The sequence below is a fragment of the Ornithodoros turicata genome, chromosome 1, assembly GCF_037126465.1.
Source record: "Ornithodoros turicata isolate Travis chromosome 1, ASM3712646v1, whole genome shotgun sequence".
In the NCBI taxonomy this organism is placed as follows: Eukaryota; Metazoa; Arthropoda; class Arachnida; order Ixodida; family Argasidae; genus Ornithodoros; species Ornithodoros turicata.
This window is the reverse complement of record NC_088201.1, coordinates 65,798,437-65,814,987: the sequence shown is the minus strand read 5'-3', so window position 1 is coordinate 65,814,987 and position 16,551 is coordinate 65,798,437. Positions and strand designations below refer to the sequence as shown.

The 16,551-nt window shown below is 46.3% G+C and overlaps 1 protein-coding gene across 1 annotated transcript; it reads left to right on the top strand.

Moving 5' to 3' along the window:
- Window positions 1–2,511: 2,511 nt before the first annotated feature.
- LOC135378343 (xaa-Arg dipeptidase-like) lies at window positions 2,512–16,551 on the top strand. Its single transcript, XM_064611360.1, has 6 exons — window positions 2,512–3,075; window positions 7,257–7,453; window positions 10,524–10,628; window positions 12,877–13,018; window positions 13,130–13,372; window positions 16,066–16,551. Exons 1-6 carry the CDS (start codon window positions 2,826–2,828, stop codon window positions 16,353–16,355), a joined length of 1,227 nt encoding a protein of 408 aa, XP_064467430.1. The 5' UTR covers window positions 2,512–2,825; the 3' UTR covers window positions 16,356–16,551.

Sequence of the window (16,551 nt, the reverse complement as noted above, 5' to 3'; positions counted from 1 at the left end):
GCATCCATGTGGGGAATCATTTCGGTTTCTGCACCGGTGGCACCCCTAGCGGTAGCTGGACGCAACTGGGCGGAGACAACCATGTGCACACACCCTTTATCTGCACACACCGTGTATACTCCTGGAACTTGAACGGTGAGATGAGATTTTTGGGAAATCTTCTCGTTCTCAGCTTTACGATCTTCATTTTAAGTTGATGTCGATTGTTAGTGACATTTCAAAAGGAAGCGAAATGGAAATTTTGTAACTAGAAATATCTAAATGATGTTTTGATTGCAATTATCGATAAATGTACCCATGCGAGTTTTGCATGCTTCCAACGTGAGCAAGCCATGTGGTAACATAGGTGGCTATCTATCCCAGCATGTGGAAAATATGCAGACTTTCAAAATAATGCGAAATTTTCCCCGCAAAGATACAAGACGAACGTACATCTTTGCGGTGAGACAGGTTCGATGGACCTTACTTTTCTGAATGCTTTGTGGTAGAGTATCGCCCCTGGCGATGAAATACTCCCCAATCCTCATCTTAAAAATAAAGTTGTTTGTTTGTGGAATGCTTTGTTGGAGACGGACCTTTCCATGCAAAGTCTTTCAAGCTGACTTTTCCGGTTGCTTATAGTGTATTAAATCAAAAATGATTAAAAATTGGGCTGTTCGGTGCAGCATACTTTAAAAGCGATAAAACCCCCGTGCCGGGGAACAAGTTAAAAGCGATAAAACCCCCGATGTTCCCCGGCACGGGGGTTTTATCGCTTTTAAAGTATTAAATCAAACAAGTCACGAACAACTCAACAACTGGAAGGAACAATCAATCAATAATGATAATTTATTTCATGAACGAATACACACATCTACAACAGGATGGCCTATGCATGACGGCATGTGGGCCGTCCATCAGTCAATCATCAATCTGGAAGGAACAACCAGGAACAACTCAGTCGTCCATCTATTTGTAGCCCGCCTCGGCTAAATTCTCGTTGTTCGCTTAGCGTATTGTTTACATAAAATTTACATTATTGTATCAAACGGCTGACGATAAGCTGCAAAATGAATGCCCGAGTGAACTAAGCAGGAAGTGAACCTTTTTTCTTGAGCCTTCTCGCAGAAGACATCCAAGGAAGTTGACATCCAAACTGTCTGATGGATCACTACCGCATGAAACGGGGTAATTTTTAATCTTGCCTGTTCGTCCCGGACCTTTTTGCAGTATCGCGTCTTGTCCTTTCCACAGAAGGGCAGACTCGCGGCGGTCAAACACACTGAAAAGCCAACTGTAAATCAAGCATTATCAGCCACAACTCTATACGCCAATTGTTAATGCTCAGATTAATACAACATTCACACCCAGCGTAGTTCTCGGCTTTGAAACGTTGTTCCAGGTAGCTTGAAAATGTTATTTTGCATTGTGTTTCTTCTTTCGGCCACATCGTAACCACGAAACTCCAAAGTAGCCGAAATACAATCGAGGCCACTGTATCCGGACGAGGCCGTTCCCGGCGAAAACGTCCGCATAGCGGGACATCCGGATAAATGAACACGGCGGAATAGAAATGTCATAAATGACCATGTAAACCAAGGTTTATTTCGGATAACACATAAAGCTCTCCAATGATAGCTGTTTCATATTAGTGTAGGCGCTGAGTTCCTACAAACTTATGCTAATTACATGGACTTGGGAGTCGTTGTTACGTTGCTCAAAAAAGGTCAGTGCTGTCCTTAGTAATAATAATAATAATAATGACAACAGCAGCAACAAGAACTTGGATAGATGTTGTTATGTTTTAACGTCTCTCTGGAGCACCATGTACAGTAGTACATGGAACAAAAATTTACTCCGGTTGATGGAGGTAGAAGGTAGTAGAAAAAAATGCACATGTAGGTGGACCAAGGCCAGATAGCCTGGGACTGAAGAACGTACATAGGCACATCGGAAGCAAGTGATTCACTCCATGAAGCAAATACAGGATTTTTTAAAGCCTGAAAGCAGAAATAAACAATGCAGTCACCATTTCTGCTTATTGTAATACCAACAGATGGGTGGGGAGCTTTCCATGTGCCATAATTGGCCAATTTATCAGCCCCGCTGCTTCAAGGACGCTAGTGCTCCACTAACATATATCAGAAACGATCTGGATTTTTTTTCTTCTTTTTTGTACAGTTGCACAACACTTGAACATACGCTGTTTGTATTTTAGTGGTCGTTTTACCGACTAGACAATTCACCTCACAATTACACCCCCCGATCAGACCGACAATGTGATTGTTTCATCTTCTTCTTTACAACTTTTCCCTTCATCGTCCACGCTGTCGCCACCCAGAGCAGGAAACACTCACGTAAAAGTATAAAACCAATAAAAGCGGAGCGGCACCGGTTTCACAACAGCCACTATTCAGCATCGCTTCATTCAAGCGTGACAGGAACTATTATACGTATTTATCCCGCCGAATATCTTGTTTAACTTATTCAATCGGCCACGTTGTAGCGTAAGTGCTCCTTTTTTCGCAACAGGTCAGCACAATCGTCACATCCAAGGAAGCGTTCATTTAGAAGCATGCAGTAACTCTTGCGACTTCAGAACGTGTCAGTGAGCTCGACGGGAAGCTCCTATCATTTCACGTTAGCTAGGCTGGGAGGCGTTCTGGCCAGAACCTTAACGCAAGGCTTGCGTACCTTCTAAGCTGTTTCTGCGAGAGAGAAAGCAGTTCTGGAAAATTTTCTCTGATGAGAAACGGTGTCAAAGCTTGACCACGGTACATATCAAGATAATCGCTGCCGGCGCGCGCCTGATAAGAAAGCAATATACGTGTTTGACGAAGGAAATCATGGGCAGTCGTGAGACAATGGCAACGACCGACGCACTGGCCCAACTGGTGAAAGACGCTGTAGACTCCAACGCCGAACTCCTGGACAGGATTCAAGGAGACATCTGGAGTCATCCGGAACTGAAGTTCGAAGAGAGGAAGGCACACGATCTCCTGACGGAAGAACTGCGAAGGGCCGGCTTTGATGTCACCCCGTCGTTTGTCCTGCCGACAGCCTTCAAAGCAGAATTCATCTCGTCCAAGGGAACAGGTAGGTTGAGTTTTCATCCCAGGCTTCTGCAGAGAGGTGACTCGTAAGACACTCTCTGGTGCACTTTATGAAGCCGCAACGGCGTGGACAAGGACGTTTTGCAAAGAAATGATTCGTAATGCTCACCGCAATATGCTGTAAATATGGCAGTAAGGTTGTTGCTCATGCTTTGGAAATATTGAACCCCAAAGAATGCAAGAAGTCGCTGAGGAAGGAATCCTGTGCAGCAACCATTCTGTGATAACGAGCGTTGCCGTATCTGGCAAGCAGAAGCTGATTCGGAGTGAGCCTTTATTGTATGAGCTTTCGCACATCCGCTTGCGCTGTGGTAAATTCCATAGGCTGTTACTTCACGGAATACTCGGCATTGGCGGTTTTCTCGCACCCCTTCGCTTGGCGTTAATTTGTGATATTTCTAAAATTCACTGGGGTTCCGGGAATCATGCATAATCTCTCTTGTGCGAACAGTTCTATTTTGCCAGTAATTGTCAGTGCAACAATATTGTCCTAATACAGGGTCCTCATAGGAACGTGGAAAATCGAATAATGGCTTCAACTTCGCAAGCGCGAGACCCAATCCCTGATTGGGTATATTTGAAGTATAATGCGTATACACTTCTGTGTATGTGTACAGTTTACTTGAGGGACAATTAAGTTGTATCCTTCGTAGCACACTTTTGTCCGATACTTTGCCGTTAAACACTTTTCTGGTCCTAGAATATGTTTGCATATTTGTTTGCGTTCCCGGAAACAATAATTAAGCACAATGCTCAATTATTGTTTACGGAAAGGACATTGTTGAAAAGAAAATGCATGGTGGACAGGACCTAGGAACCAGTATTTTTTTTCGTGAAATCCTCACTAATAGCGTTCGAAACAAGGAAATACATAACTACACATTGCATTGCGAAAGGCAAAGCATTGATTTATGTTGGTATCTCTTTCGTGCTTCCAAGACCGCGATTTTATTGATTTTTTTATGTGTGCTGTTCGTTCTTTCATTGGTAGCGGTCATCTCCGATGATCCTATTTCGCACTGCGTAATTGCGTTTAAATACCATTAAATTTAAATGCTATTAATAATAAATACTATGTAAGAAGGTGAATGGCAGGCATTCTTACGTTTCACATTTTTACATTTTGCTTATGTGGAGAATTCCGCTGCGAAACAACTAAGCTAGGGTCACTGAACAGCAGAGATGTAACTACTGTGTTAGTAGTTTAACTATAACTACTAACTACTACGTCAAATTGTAGTTTAACTACTACTGTAACTACATTACAGCCGCACTAGTTAAAACTACTTTGCAACTACTAGGATGCAGTTGTTTAACTGCATTGTAACTACTCTGATATTGTGTGCATGTCGTTATATCTATGATCGCTGAGACGTAGCGCGTGGGTACATGGGGAGCGATAGGACAGTGAGCTCCCGCACTCAGAACAATCACAGCGCAGCATTCGCCCCTCCATACAATACTCATGCAACGATACAGTTATGGCCTCCAACCTGACGACGGAGGGGGCGCAAGATTTTTGAAGGTGCTCTGTGTGTCAATCGTTATGTACCCTGATTAATACAAAAGACATGCTTTCTGTTCATGTGCCGTAGCATTCTTCTAGACAACGAATGTCTCCATTCCGCATTTAACAAGTCTAACTCAACCAGTTTGACCAATGCTCCCATATCTGACGGCCATGTTGCACGTTGGATGCTGCCCTGACTCCCCGTCGAAATCCCTTCTCGCCCCACGCGCATCCAGGCAAAGCATGCGTCTCTCTCTCTGTGCACCTGCATTGCAGTTGAGCATTGCAGTGCGTTACGCAATTCTCTCCCTCAATGACAATGCTGAATAAGCTTTTGCTGCCTGCGTCAGATGCACAGTGCTGATATTTTGTGCATGCGTGTGATGCGCAAGATGAAAAAATTCTCAGAGTTGTGCCTAATAAGCATCAAAGAAAGAAGGTCGTGAAGCACACGGAAGGCTAAGTGAAAAAACGCGAAGTAGTTGTGGCTCGCTGTACCTAACAACTGTAGTTAACTACAATAAAATAAGTTTGACTAGTAGTTGTAACTACCATTTCTGCAAGTAGTTTCTAACTACTTTTTACTATCATGCAGTAGCTTAACTAGTAGTTTAACTACAAGTACACTCTTAAAAATGAACTTCACCGCATAGCACGGTCCTAGCCAACCATTATCTCGAATGATATCGTTATCTGCCCTGATTTGTTGAAAACGGGAGGCGTACGCCTTTTCTGTGACAATTATGAACAGCATAAGTGTCGCAGAAAAGGCGTACGCCTCCCGTTTTCAACAAATCTGGGCAGATAACGATATCATTCGAGATGATGGTTGGCTAGGAGCATGCTATGCGGTGAAGTTCATTTTTAAGAATGTAGCTCACTACTACACGTCCCTGCTGAATAGCTTCAGAGTACTGCAACTGATGTACAACTGCAAGTTCTACGCCAGGGGGCGCCGTGTGAGGACGTCATATTGGTTACCCTTGTCAGACTTAGCCGTTAGCGGAACTGCCGTAACTTCACCTGTAACCCAATCATCATTTCGAATGACATCGTTTTCTGCCCTGATTTGTTGAAAATGGGAGGCATACACATTTTTTGTGACAATTATGCAGTTCATAAATATCACAAAAATAGCGTACGCTGTTTTCAGCATATCAGGGGAGAGAACGATGTCATTTGCAATGATTATCGGTCGTTCAGCTAACGGCCTTAAGTTTGCTGTGTGACTAGGGTATAAGTCTGCTATATTAATGACGGATCCCGTCTGTAGACGTTCGTTCTTTCTTCTTTATTCGACCACGCGTTTGCGTCTTCCTTGACGACAATGGATCAAAGCCCTTTAAACAAAATTGCACGTGCACACTAAAAACCGAGCTTCCGCATAAAACCGCATAGCACGCTGTGCGCCAACCATTCCTGATGGAAAAATCCATCAAGACTCCATCAGAAATTCTAATGGTCCATTAGAATATTTTGATGGACCCTCAAAACAGCCTGTCGGCACACTAGTGGTCCAACAGGGCTGTTAGCGGTCCGACAAATGATGTCCCAGTGCCCGTCAGGTAGGCCGAATGTCCCCACAAAAAGGCCTGATGGTACCACAGGGCCCCTGACGGCCCAACAAAGGGTAACTAACTGCCGATCAGGTGTGCTTAGTGGTCCCACAGGAGAACCGAATGGTGCGTCAACGAGGCTCTGCGGTCGAACATGTGATGCCACATTGTAGATTAGGTGCCCCTGACTGGACATCAGAGATATGGAATAGCATATAATCGCCAAACCACTCCATGCGGGATGCAGTTTTTATTGCAATTTTGTGCAATTTTATTTAAAGCGAGCGACAAAAGAGAAACGAGCGCTACTTTTCAGCTACTTGACTAAGAAACAGGTGCTACTAGCGAAGCAGTGCCTGTTTCTTACTCAAGTAGCAGAAAAGTACCACTTGCTTTTCTTTTATCGCTCGCTTTAAATATAATTTCTCGACACGTTAGAGCAAACGGTTACAGCAAACGTTAGAGTAGCGTGCTATGCGGTGAAGTTTCTAAGAGTGCACCTGTAAATACGGTACCTATGCTGCACTCATAGCTTCCTAATAAAATATCTGTATCGAAAACGAAAACAAGCTCCCCTTATAATATTGGAGGTCATAATAAAGTTGCACTTTCAAGTACGAAGACAAAATTGATGCATAATGTAAAAACCCCGAGACTTGGGAACACGAAGGGACAGTCTCGGAGTTTTTACATTGTGCATCATCTTCACCAGCTCGCTTGCTTCTTAGCCATTTTTTCATCGACAAAATGGATGTTCTGGATAGCATAACAATTTTCGGTGACACGCTTGAGCTTATTGGATCCAGTTCCCGTTTTAATAATTAATACCTTACCGAATCAAACTTCAAGAAACCCAGAGTATGCTGCACCTTTTACGCGTCGTGCATGTCGGACAGCAGCCGATGGTAGTTTCTTCCTTGAAAACAACGAAAACTTAAGGTTTTTTCTAATATTGTTATTAGGCCAGTGGCTAAGTTGGGATCGGTGTGTGCAAGTGATCTTAAACGTAAGCGTTATAACTATGTGCTATATCCATAGCAATGTAATGTTATTATTTCTATTTGAGCTGATATACAACGTGCATGCATCTATCTGCAGGTACAGGACCAACAGTGTGTTTTGTGGCGGAGTACGATGCACTCCCTGAACTCGGTCATGCTTGTGGCCACAACCTCATCGCCGAGGCAGGCTTCGGGGCAGCGCTTGCTCTCAAGGAAGCTCTCCAAGTGTCGAACGCCCTCTCCGGTCGTGTCATCTGCATGGGGACGCCTGCTGAAGAAGGTGGTGCTGGAAAGGTCAGGATTTTGATTTTATTTATTTATTTACATACATACGCTCTTAAAAATGAACTTCACCGCATAGCACGCTCCTAGCCAACCATTATCTCGAGTGATATCGTTATCTGCCCTGATTTGTTGAAAATACGGGGCGTACGCCTTTTCTGTGACAATTATGAACAGCATAAGTGTCACAGAAATGGCGTACGCCCCCGGTTTTCAACAAATCAGGGCAGATAACGATATCATTCAAGATAATGGTTGGCTAGGAGCGTGCTATGAGGTGAAGTTCATTTTTAGGAGTGTACCCTCAAGGCATCATAGAGGGGAGTGGGTCGTTTAAAACCTCTGAGAACAGAAATGCATGGATAATAGGGGGTCATAACATGGAATGCATAATAACACACTGGGCGTACCTTACACATGAAAATGGTACGCTTTTATAGCTCTTTCACTGTCGATGATTGCGGTGAGAGAACAGGGGAGGAAGTTTCCACTCCACAGATGTGCGAAGTAGGAACGATTCTTGAAATGGGGGGGGGGGGGGGGGGGGGGGTTGAACACAGAGCAACTCCTGCTCTTTGTTGGTAGTCGGTGTGAGAGAGGCGTACGCCTTTTTTTTGTGTCAATTATCATATATCCAAATTGACACAAAAAGGCGTACGCCCTCTCTCCTCGAATTCGAAGCGATAACCCTATCATTCGTGGCAATGGTTGGCGCAGAGCGTGCTATGCGGTGAAGTTCAGTTTTTAGAGTGCAGATGACTATCAGAATAATTTTATCCCAAACAACTCTCCTGCGGGCCCTTTCGATTGAAGTCGACGTATTTACGCACGTATTTGGTCATCGTGTGACATTTCCGTGAGATTCGTTTAGTCACGTGTTGAGCGACCTCTCCCACACCCCACCCTCGCGACCGTAGCAAACTAGCTGAAACTAGATGAAAGATGTGACGTCACAACGCGTGACGTCACAATGTCGTCATACTGACGTTGCGCATGTTTGTCTCTGTGGGGGAATTGCAAACCGTGTGGATTCCAATCGTTTACAATGCCGCTAGTGAATTATACCTCACAACTCGACGAAAAGTGAAGCAGGGATTCAATAAAATCCAGTGTGTATCCAGAGTGTATCAATTATCGGAAACAAAAATCTACACCTGCTTGAAGGGTGAACTATCCCCATTACCGTGTAAGTGTTCACAGGAGCGACACTCTCCAGAATATTTTAGCGGAAGACCCGCAAAACGTCATAGCTTTCTGCTGCCACGTGAGCGCACGCGTGACGGTTTTTCATATATATATTTTTCTTTTTTTGCTCTTCTATAACCACGTGGAATATGCTTCTGTGGCTCAGCCACAAGATGTTCCGTAGCAGACGACAGGGCCGATGGTGTCGTCTGCTATGTGTGCAGGATGCCACTCGCCGATATTCCAGCGCTGTGCGAACGTTTAACGTATAGCGCGGCGGTACTTCCGCAGCAGATTTTTTTTTTTTGCCTTTTCTTTTTTAGAATATTCCGTGGGAATTTCGCCCGTGTCTATACATGGTTAAAGGAGGAAGACGACATTTATGTTTCCTCGAGGCCCTCTCTATTTCATCAGGTATTCTGTTAGGAGCGAATATACAAAATATTTTGAACAGCGTTTTATCACTGACTGTACAATTCAGTTTACAAAATCGTCCTACACTGTTAAAACAGAGCTTCACCACATACCACGTTCCTTGCCAACCATCATTCCGAATGATATCATTCTGTGCATTGATTTGTTGAAAATGGGAGTAGGCGCCTATCGGAGGCACATTATGCTTGTCTCAGATATGCGCCTCCCCCTTGTTTTGAACAAATCAGGACACAGAATGATATCATTCTGACTGATGGTTGGCTAGGAGCGTGCTATGTGGTGAAGTTCTGTTTTAACAGTGTAGGAGCGGGGGGGGGGGGGGGGGTTAGGGCATGCCAAGAGCTACATGATTGGCACTCCCACATGCATCACGGAGTGACGCCAACCTCACTCATTCCCTGACGATATCGCGGTAGGATTGATTTTAAAGCGCGTACATATCAAAGACCTCTGTCGTGCGCTACAGGTCTTTGTCGCTGTGTAAAAACGTCATGATATTTGTTGCAAACCTGCCACGGCCAAAAGCGGGGAATTTATGGCGGGTGCTGGCGGCTGCTCTTTTGATATAAATACACGCATCCGCCTTTCTGTGGGTGTAAACATTATTTACCTACAGGGTGGTCCACCAACCATGATAGAAATTCATAGTAAAAAACGTAGGCCCCGGAGAGACATGCGGTCAAGGGATTTTTTTCTGTCAATAACTTTTGCCACATATTGGTAACATTTTTATTTCATTTCAATTGACGGAAAGTTAATTTCTTGAATTGAACTCCGAAATTACCAAGGCAACCTAACGTTTTCTTTGTGGAAATGGGTTCCCCGTGGTCATTTTACTCAGTATAGCACATAATGCCACTCGTAATGCAATGGCAATTGCCGAAATAGATTCGCAGAAAATCCGTGGAAATGAGCCCTTGGCTCCGCCTCTTTTTTGACGGCTCGTAGTTTGAGCAAACCTGCGAAGAAAGGAGGTTACATTGACACGCCACACGAGGGGGGAAAGGGTTACAAGCCGTCGGGTGACCTCATTTTTGATAAGATGGCTCTGACCCCCGCGCTCACCGCGCGTGTTTGTTCCGTGGGTAAGGCTTGTAACCCTTTCCCCCATCGTGTGGCGTGTCAATGTAACCTCCTTTCTTCGCATCTTTGGGATCAAACTACGAGCCATCAAAAAAGAGGCGGAGCCAAGGGCTCATTTCCACGGAGTTTCAGCGAATTTATTTCGGCAATTACCGTTGCATTACGAGTGGGATTATGTGCTATACGTGTTACTATAATGTGCTATACGTGTGGTATAATGTTACCAATATGTGTCAAAAGTTATTGGCAGAAAAAAATCCCTTGACCGCATGTCTCTTCGGGGCCTACGTTTTTTACTATGAATTTATATCATGGTTCGTGGACCACCCTGTATAGTTACCTCTGCTGCAGTCTATTTAGTCTGTGACGTTCATTTCAGGCTCTGATGATGAAAGGAGGCGCTTTTGCCGATATCGACGTAGTCCTTATGGTCCATCCGAGTGCCTTGAACGACATAGCGCCCCCATTCCTCGCTGTGGGAAAGGTAAGTTCCATATTCAACGCAATGTAAACATGCGTTCAAGTTAAAAGCACACGATGTGCGACTGGACGCATTTGTTGCGGCTCAGGAGATGTTAAGGCCCAACCGCATGTGGCGTTTTTCGAGCGGCAGAACGCCGAGCTACTCTCAGCGGTAAGGCCGCGTAACCACATGCGGCAAATGTGCGCGGTAACGCGTATGCGGGGCAGAAAATGGTTGCCGCGATGCGGGAGAAGTCGCCCCCGCGTTTCGCTTTTCCTCGACCGCGCAATGCACGATTTTATAGCGGCATGCCGCGCATGTGCCACTGCACCCATATGTACCGCATGTGGGCACGGGTCCCAAGCGACGCTGTAGAGAAACGCGCAAAGCTAACTGCGTGCAGCGTTTTCACAACGGCGGGTAGACTGCGTCCCAAGCGAGCGTTTCCATACTCTCTCAAGAAAACAAGCTCCATATGAGGAAACAAAATCCGCATGCCGTGATAAACGCTTGTATTACAAGTAAAGAAGCCTGAAACACAGGTGCTTTTGAGCGATAATATATTATTAAGGATGAGTGCGGTGCGGGTATACCTCGAAGATACCCGCGGGTACCCGCGCAAGTTTGTGCTTCGCGGGTGCAGATTTGTGTCATCGCGGGTTGTGGGTAAGGTGCGGGTGGACCCGCACTGCCTTCGCGGACTACGCGGGTATACCCGCAATACCCGCAGGCGCAAAAACCAACTCGTCGGCTTTTGGTGTACGACCCGAGAACATTTGGCCCAACTTTTCAAGACGTTCCATATTCATAACTTTCTGTGGTGTGTGAGATGATGACAGCTTTGACATTTACTGGAACCGCGTTCTATGCGAGACAGGGAGGGCCAGAGTCCAGCTGATTAAGAGACCCTGAGAGTGCGGTTTGGGAAGGTTAGTAGTGTGGGCAATGAAGAATGTGGTAGGGTATCGCCCCTATCGCCCTTGGAGTTGAAACTCACCATTTTTAATCTCAAAATCTCAGTTGTTGTTGTCACTCTTTGACTATGTTTGCCACATGGGGCTAATTTTGGTTATCTTTCGACACTGATCTCGTACGCTTTGCGTTAGTAAACTGGCAACCATGTCAGCAGTAGCCACCGTTGGAAAAGTGGTTCGCTAACGGACAGTGTCCCCAGCACGAATAAATCATTTCGTGCTGTGACGATTCACGTGATATAACTGAAACATGCGTGCACATTGGGCTGTGGGTATATTGGCGGGTATGCGGGTACGCTCCGGTATGTGCGCGTGCGAATGCGAGTCACTCCCATTTGTTGTGAATGCTTGTCCCGCTATTCACAAGGCACACAAATACACGAAGCGAATGCAGCATTCCAGTTGACATCTTCATCAATCTGTTGCACACGTCTCTTTGTGCTTTGCATGCTATGTTGCGGACGTTCACACAAGAATTATGTCTTCTAACATCCGCAACAATCTTCTAATTTCTGCCGAACGCGATCCAACCGAAAAATTCCAAAGAGATCCAGCCGCGATCCAAAGAAATTCCGCGAGTCGCTGTTTACGAACTCTCTCGAGAACTGGCGCGACCGGACGGACCTAACCTGAGGCTAATCCCCGACTGGCCGCTTGTACGTGGTACCTCCGCCGTTTGCCGTCGTGATGTACTAGTCTCGGGCTTCAAGGACGGCGTCGCCTATTGTCCTCCGCCGCTGTGGGCTGCCGCTCAACAATCGCGCTGGGATGCCCCACCGCTGAGAAACCGCCCTTTCAAACACATACGCTACGTGCAACCATAGAGCTTCGGCTACTTTTTTCCCGTAGAAACTTGTTGACACGTATGAAAACCGCGATCTTCGCCATAAGCTGTTTCCAAATGTGTTATATCAAATGCGATCAATATAATCTAATAGGCCTACGAAGAACTGTCCCAAAATTGTCACTACAGTTTTAGATGCGCTAGAGCGAGAGTAAAAAAATTCACCGTAGAACGTGATACACTGACTAGAATAAGCCTCAAAATCTAAATGTCACTCCTATTTACAATACCGAAGGTATACGTGAAGCACACCAGTGGGCGTGCTGCCAGCACTGATGAAGGTGCCATCAGTGCCATCAGTTTGCTCTCTGTTGAAGTCTGCGATTTAAAGAGTGCTTCTGGACACACCCGTTAAATCACAACGCACGGGTTGTAACGTACATTTTTCAAGAGTGCGCCCTGGATAATGTAGTTTTAGTACTTATTTTTACGTAGCTTCTCATGTTCACAGGTTCGCGTGCGATTCCAAGGAAAGGCTTCTCATGCAGCGGGATTTCCCTGGGCTGGTGTGAACGCACTGGATGCTGCAGTGTCGGCTTACAGCTCAATCTCTGTCCTCAGACAGCAGATGAAACCCGCATGGAAAATACATGGTGAGGGTTATCATCGCGCCTTTGTGCAAAGTTTCCAATAAATACATACTGGATTTCTGAGTTGATTTACCTGCATACTTACATCTCATAGCACATATCAACCATATGCAGGAGTCATCACAAGAGGCGGTACAGCAGCTAATGTCATCCCCGATGACACGGAACTGTATTACTACTATCGGGCTCCTGATAACGCGGAGCTCGAGCAGGTGCGTCGACGCATGGAGGCCTGCTTCCAGGGTGCAGCTTTAGCCACAGGATGCACCGTCGACATGGACTGGCAGGGAGGCTATGAGGCCCTTCTTACCAACACTGTCCTCGCAGACACATTTCGAGAACATGCTCAAACACTAGGTAACTCAGCCAATTCAGCAGGAGCGATACCCGATATCCACTCACCAGCACTGACGGGTCCTTGACCCAACTTCCGCGCTGAAGAGGGACGGTTCCTTCTGCAGAAGTATCTGCTCACCCGTATGCGGGACTGTCGAGAGCATAGATTTGTTTTTGTCTTAACCCCATTGCCGAGGCAATATGGCAACCCCCTCACCGATATACCTATCCGACGGGGTTCCTCTTCCAGCACATGCTTATGAGTTTTGTAATCTCACATTGGGAGTTTCTAAGTGGTCCCTGATATCCCAGGGTGGGTATAGCACATTGCTCATGGAAAACAACTAGGTAACAATGACACCATCGCTGCATTATTTATGGCTGTACCGGCGCTAGTAAGTGGTGGTGTCTCGTTAAACTCGTGCCGGCGAAAGGGGGGCAGCCGAGGATGGAGCCCTGGGGCCCATACCTCCCCTGGCTTCTCTGGAGTCATACCCCCGGTCGTAATTTCTCTTGTCGGTCCTGGTTAATCTCCTGAGGTGTTGGCCAGGCATTTCTGTAAAAGGGACCGGAAAGTCAATCATGAATCTATGGTGGTTGTGTGCGCTTCCGATACCTCATATCTTGGAAGCGTCAGACACACATCAGCTGGACCCGTTTGCATAGAAGTTGAGCACGAGTCTCAGACTCAATCTCAATACGCTATCCAAGTAGGTCAGCCTTTCGCTCATCCCCTCGTGCACGTAGAACGGTCTCATTGGGTCGCTCTCAAATAAGGTACAGCTTGAAGCAAGTTAACTTGAACGTGCCTCCGTCCTGCGTAGGAGAGAGAGCTACCCTAGCGGTGGCTAGCGGTGAGTCAACAGCTTGTGGCAAGGAGGACACCCCCCGCAGCACAAGTGGGACCGTCGAAACACTCTTTCCCTTTATTTCTCCTAAGCGCCGCTGGGATGGCTCTTTTCCTGCTCCGCAGGTCGGCGTTGCGTTCTAGTTCAAGTTCTAGTTCTAGTTCTCTGCTTCAAGCTGTAGTACACCACCTGCACGTTAGGTCCACATTGCTTCATCTTTTTCACCATAGTGTTGTGGCCCGTCTGCGGTACCCCCTTATTCCTGAGTGGACAGATGCTTTGTCACGTGCTTTTTTTTTATTTCGTGTTAGCGCCGCGAAACAACTGTGGCTATGAGCGGCGTACAGATGTGGACAGACGGAGAGAGGACAGCAGGAAGGAGTGGGGGACAGGGGGATTAGTGTGCGTAGTGGGGCAACAGGGGGAACTGTGCCGACATTCGTCTGGAAAGTCTTCGGAAAACCCAGGGAAAACCTCCGACAGCACAGCCGGCGGTAGGACTCGAACCCACCACCGTTCAGTCTACAGCACGACCTTGGTTACCACCAACGAGCGGACGCCTTAGCCCACTCGGCCATGCCGCTGGTCTTTGTCACCCCCCCCCCCCCCCCCCCCCGTGCTATCTCCAACCTTTTCTTTCTCTCATGTGCAGAGACGTACTGTCGTAGTGTATAGCCTTTGCTGTGCATTGAGCACGCGCTCGCTGGTCGTGCGGGAAGTGTTGCCAAGGCTATTGAGAAGGAGCCTGAGACTCATACTAAACTTTTATGCAAATATGCCCAGCTGTGTAACATATTGAATATAGTTCTTTAGCAATCGAATTTGAAAGATTGTTTCGCAAAGCGTGCGTGGCGGTCTCCCTTACCTAGGAACATTAGGCAGTGTTAGCAAACCGTTGGTAAGGTTATCGTGCCTATCGGAGCCAATCGCAGTCGTTTGTGACGCAAAATCTTATCCACTGATTGGTTCCGGGTGATACGGTTCAATGCAAGCAACGTTATCAACGGTTCTCTGCTGGCTGACGCAATTCAATGCACCATTTATTCACTGATGATTCACTGATGATTCAGGCTCGCACCACTTTGGCAGTCAAGCATTGCCCTCTGAAATTTTGGGATACAATTAAAGGGCCCATCGTGGAATATGCATGATGGGTATAATGCTGAAAAGTAGTCCAGGCAATCAGCGAATCAACTGAAAGTTTGGGCCAGAACAGCGAGAAAAAAACGGCTTTCACTTTCTATTTACGCCCACTACGCCGGACGCAAAACAATGGCAGTCGGGAGCAAGCGACGCGACTAGAGAGAAAAAAGCAGATGGCGCACCATGTTCGTGCAGGTTCCATCCATTTAACCCAAACAAAGCGTAATAGTAATTAATAATCTGCTTCAAATGCGTCACGTAGTACTTATTGCTATCACGTCGTGCTTGCCCACCAATCCAGAGCAGATTTCCTATGCTCCTCTCCGCGCACGTCCCTGTGGGCGCTGTGATCAGTTGAGGCTAGCAAAATATCAATCTTGAAAATTATGAAAGTATGAAAAGTACGCAGAAGTGATAGCTTATGGTTTGTGTACGTAATAAAAAAGATTTCTACATGCTGATGTATAACAACAGCAACATCGGTGGCATTTCACTTTGCGGTTTGTTGTTGTTGGTGAGGTTTTGGGTGATTCACGGATTGCGTTTTGGTGCTTGTCTCTTCCTTTAATGCCCTTTAATGACATTTAATATGTCAATCGGCATAACGTTTAACTACCGTGAGTGCAATTGAATTGCGTTTTCTTCGCATAATTATGAGAATAATTTTAGAGACACTGAAGGAGAGTTGCTCTTGATTTTTCTCTCTTTCTCTCGCTTCCCAAGGCGCCAACTTCTCGGACCGCCAGAAATCGTCGCGCATGGTTTTCATGGCGTCATCGGACATCGGTCACGTGTCTCAGCGAATCCCAACGATCCAGCCCACGTTCGAAATCTGCTGCGCACCCAACCACTCCAGGGAATTCGCCTCCGCCGCAGGAAGCCGCGAGGCGCAAGGGCCGACTCTCATCATGACCAAGGCATTGGCCCTGACGGGACTGGACATTCTGCGGAATCCCGATCTCCTGCCCGAGGTCGTCAAGCACTTCCGCGAGCGGACAGGCAATTCCTGCTAGACTCTGGCAGGTGTGAAAGCCGAGGTTATGCTATTGTGTTTTACGTGTGTGTGTGTCTGTGTGTGTGTTGGGCAGAATAGCTTACACGCATGCAAGTCGTTGATTATTCATATCATATGTTTTTAATGAACACTGCGAGGATCGTACTGCCACTCTGTAACATTTATCTGTGGATAAAGTACACTTTGAAGTTTCA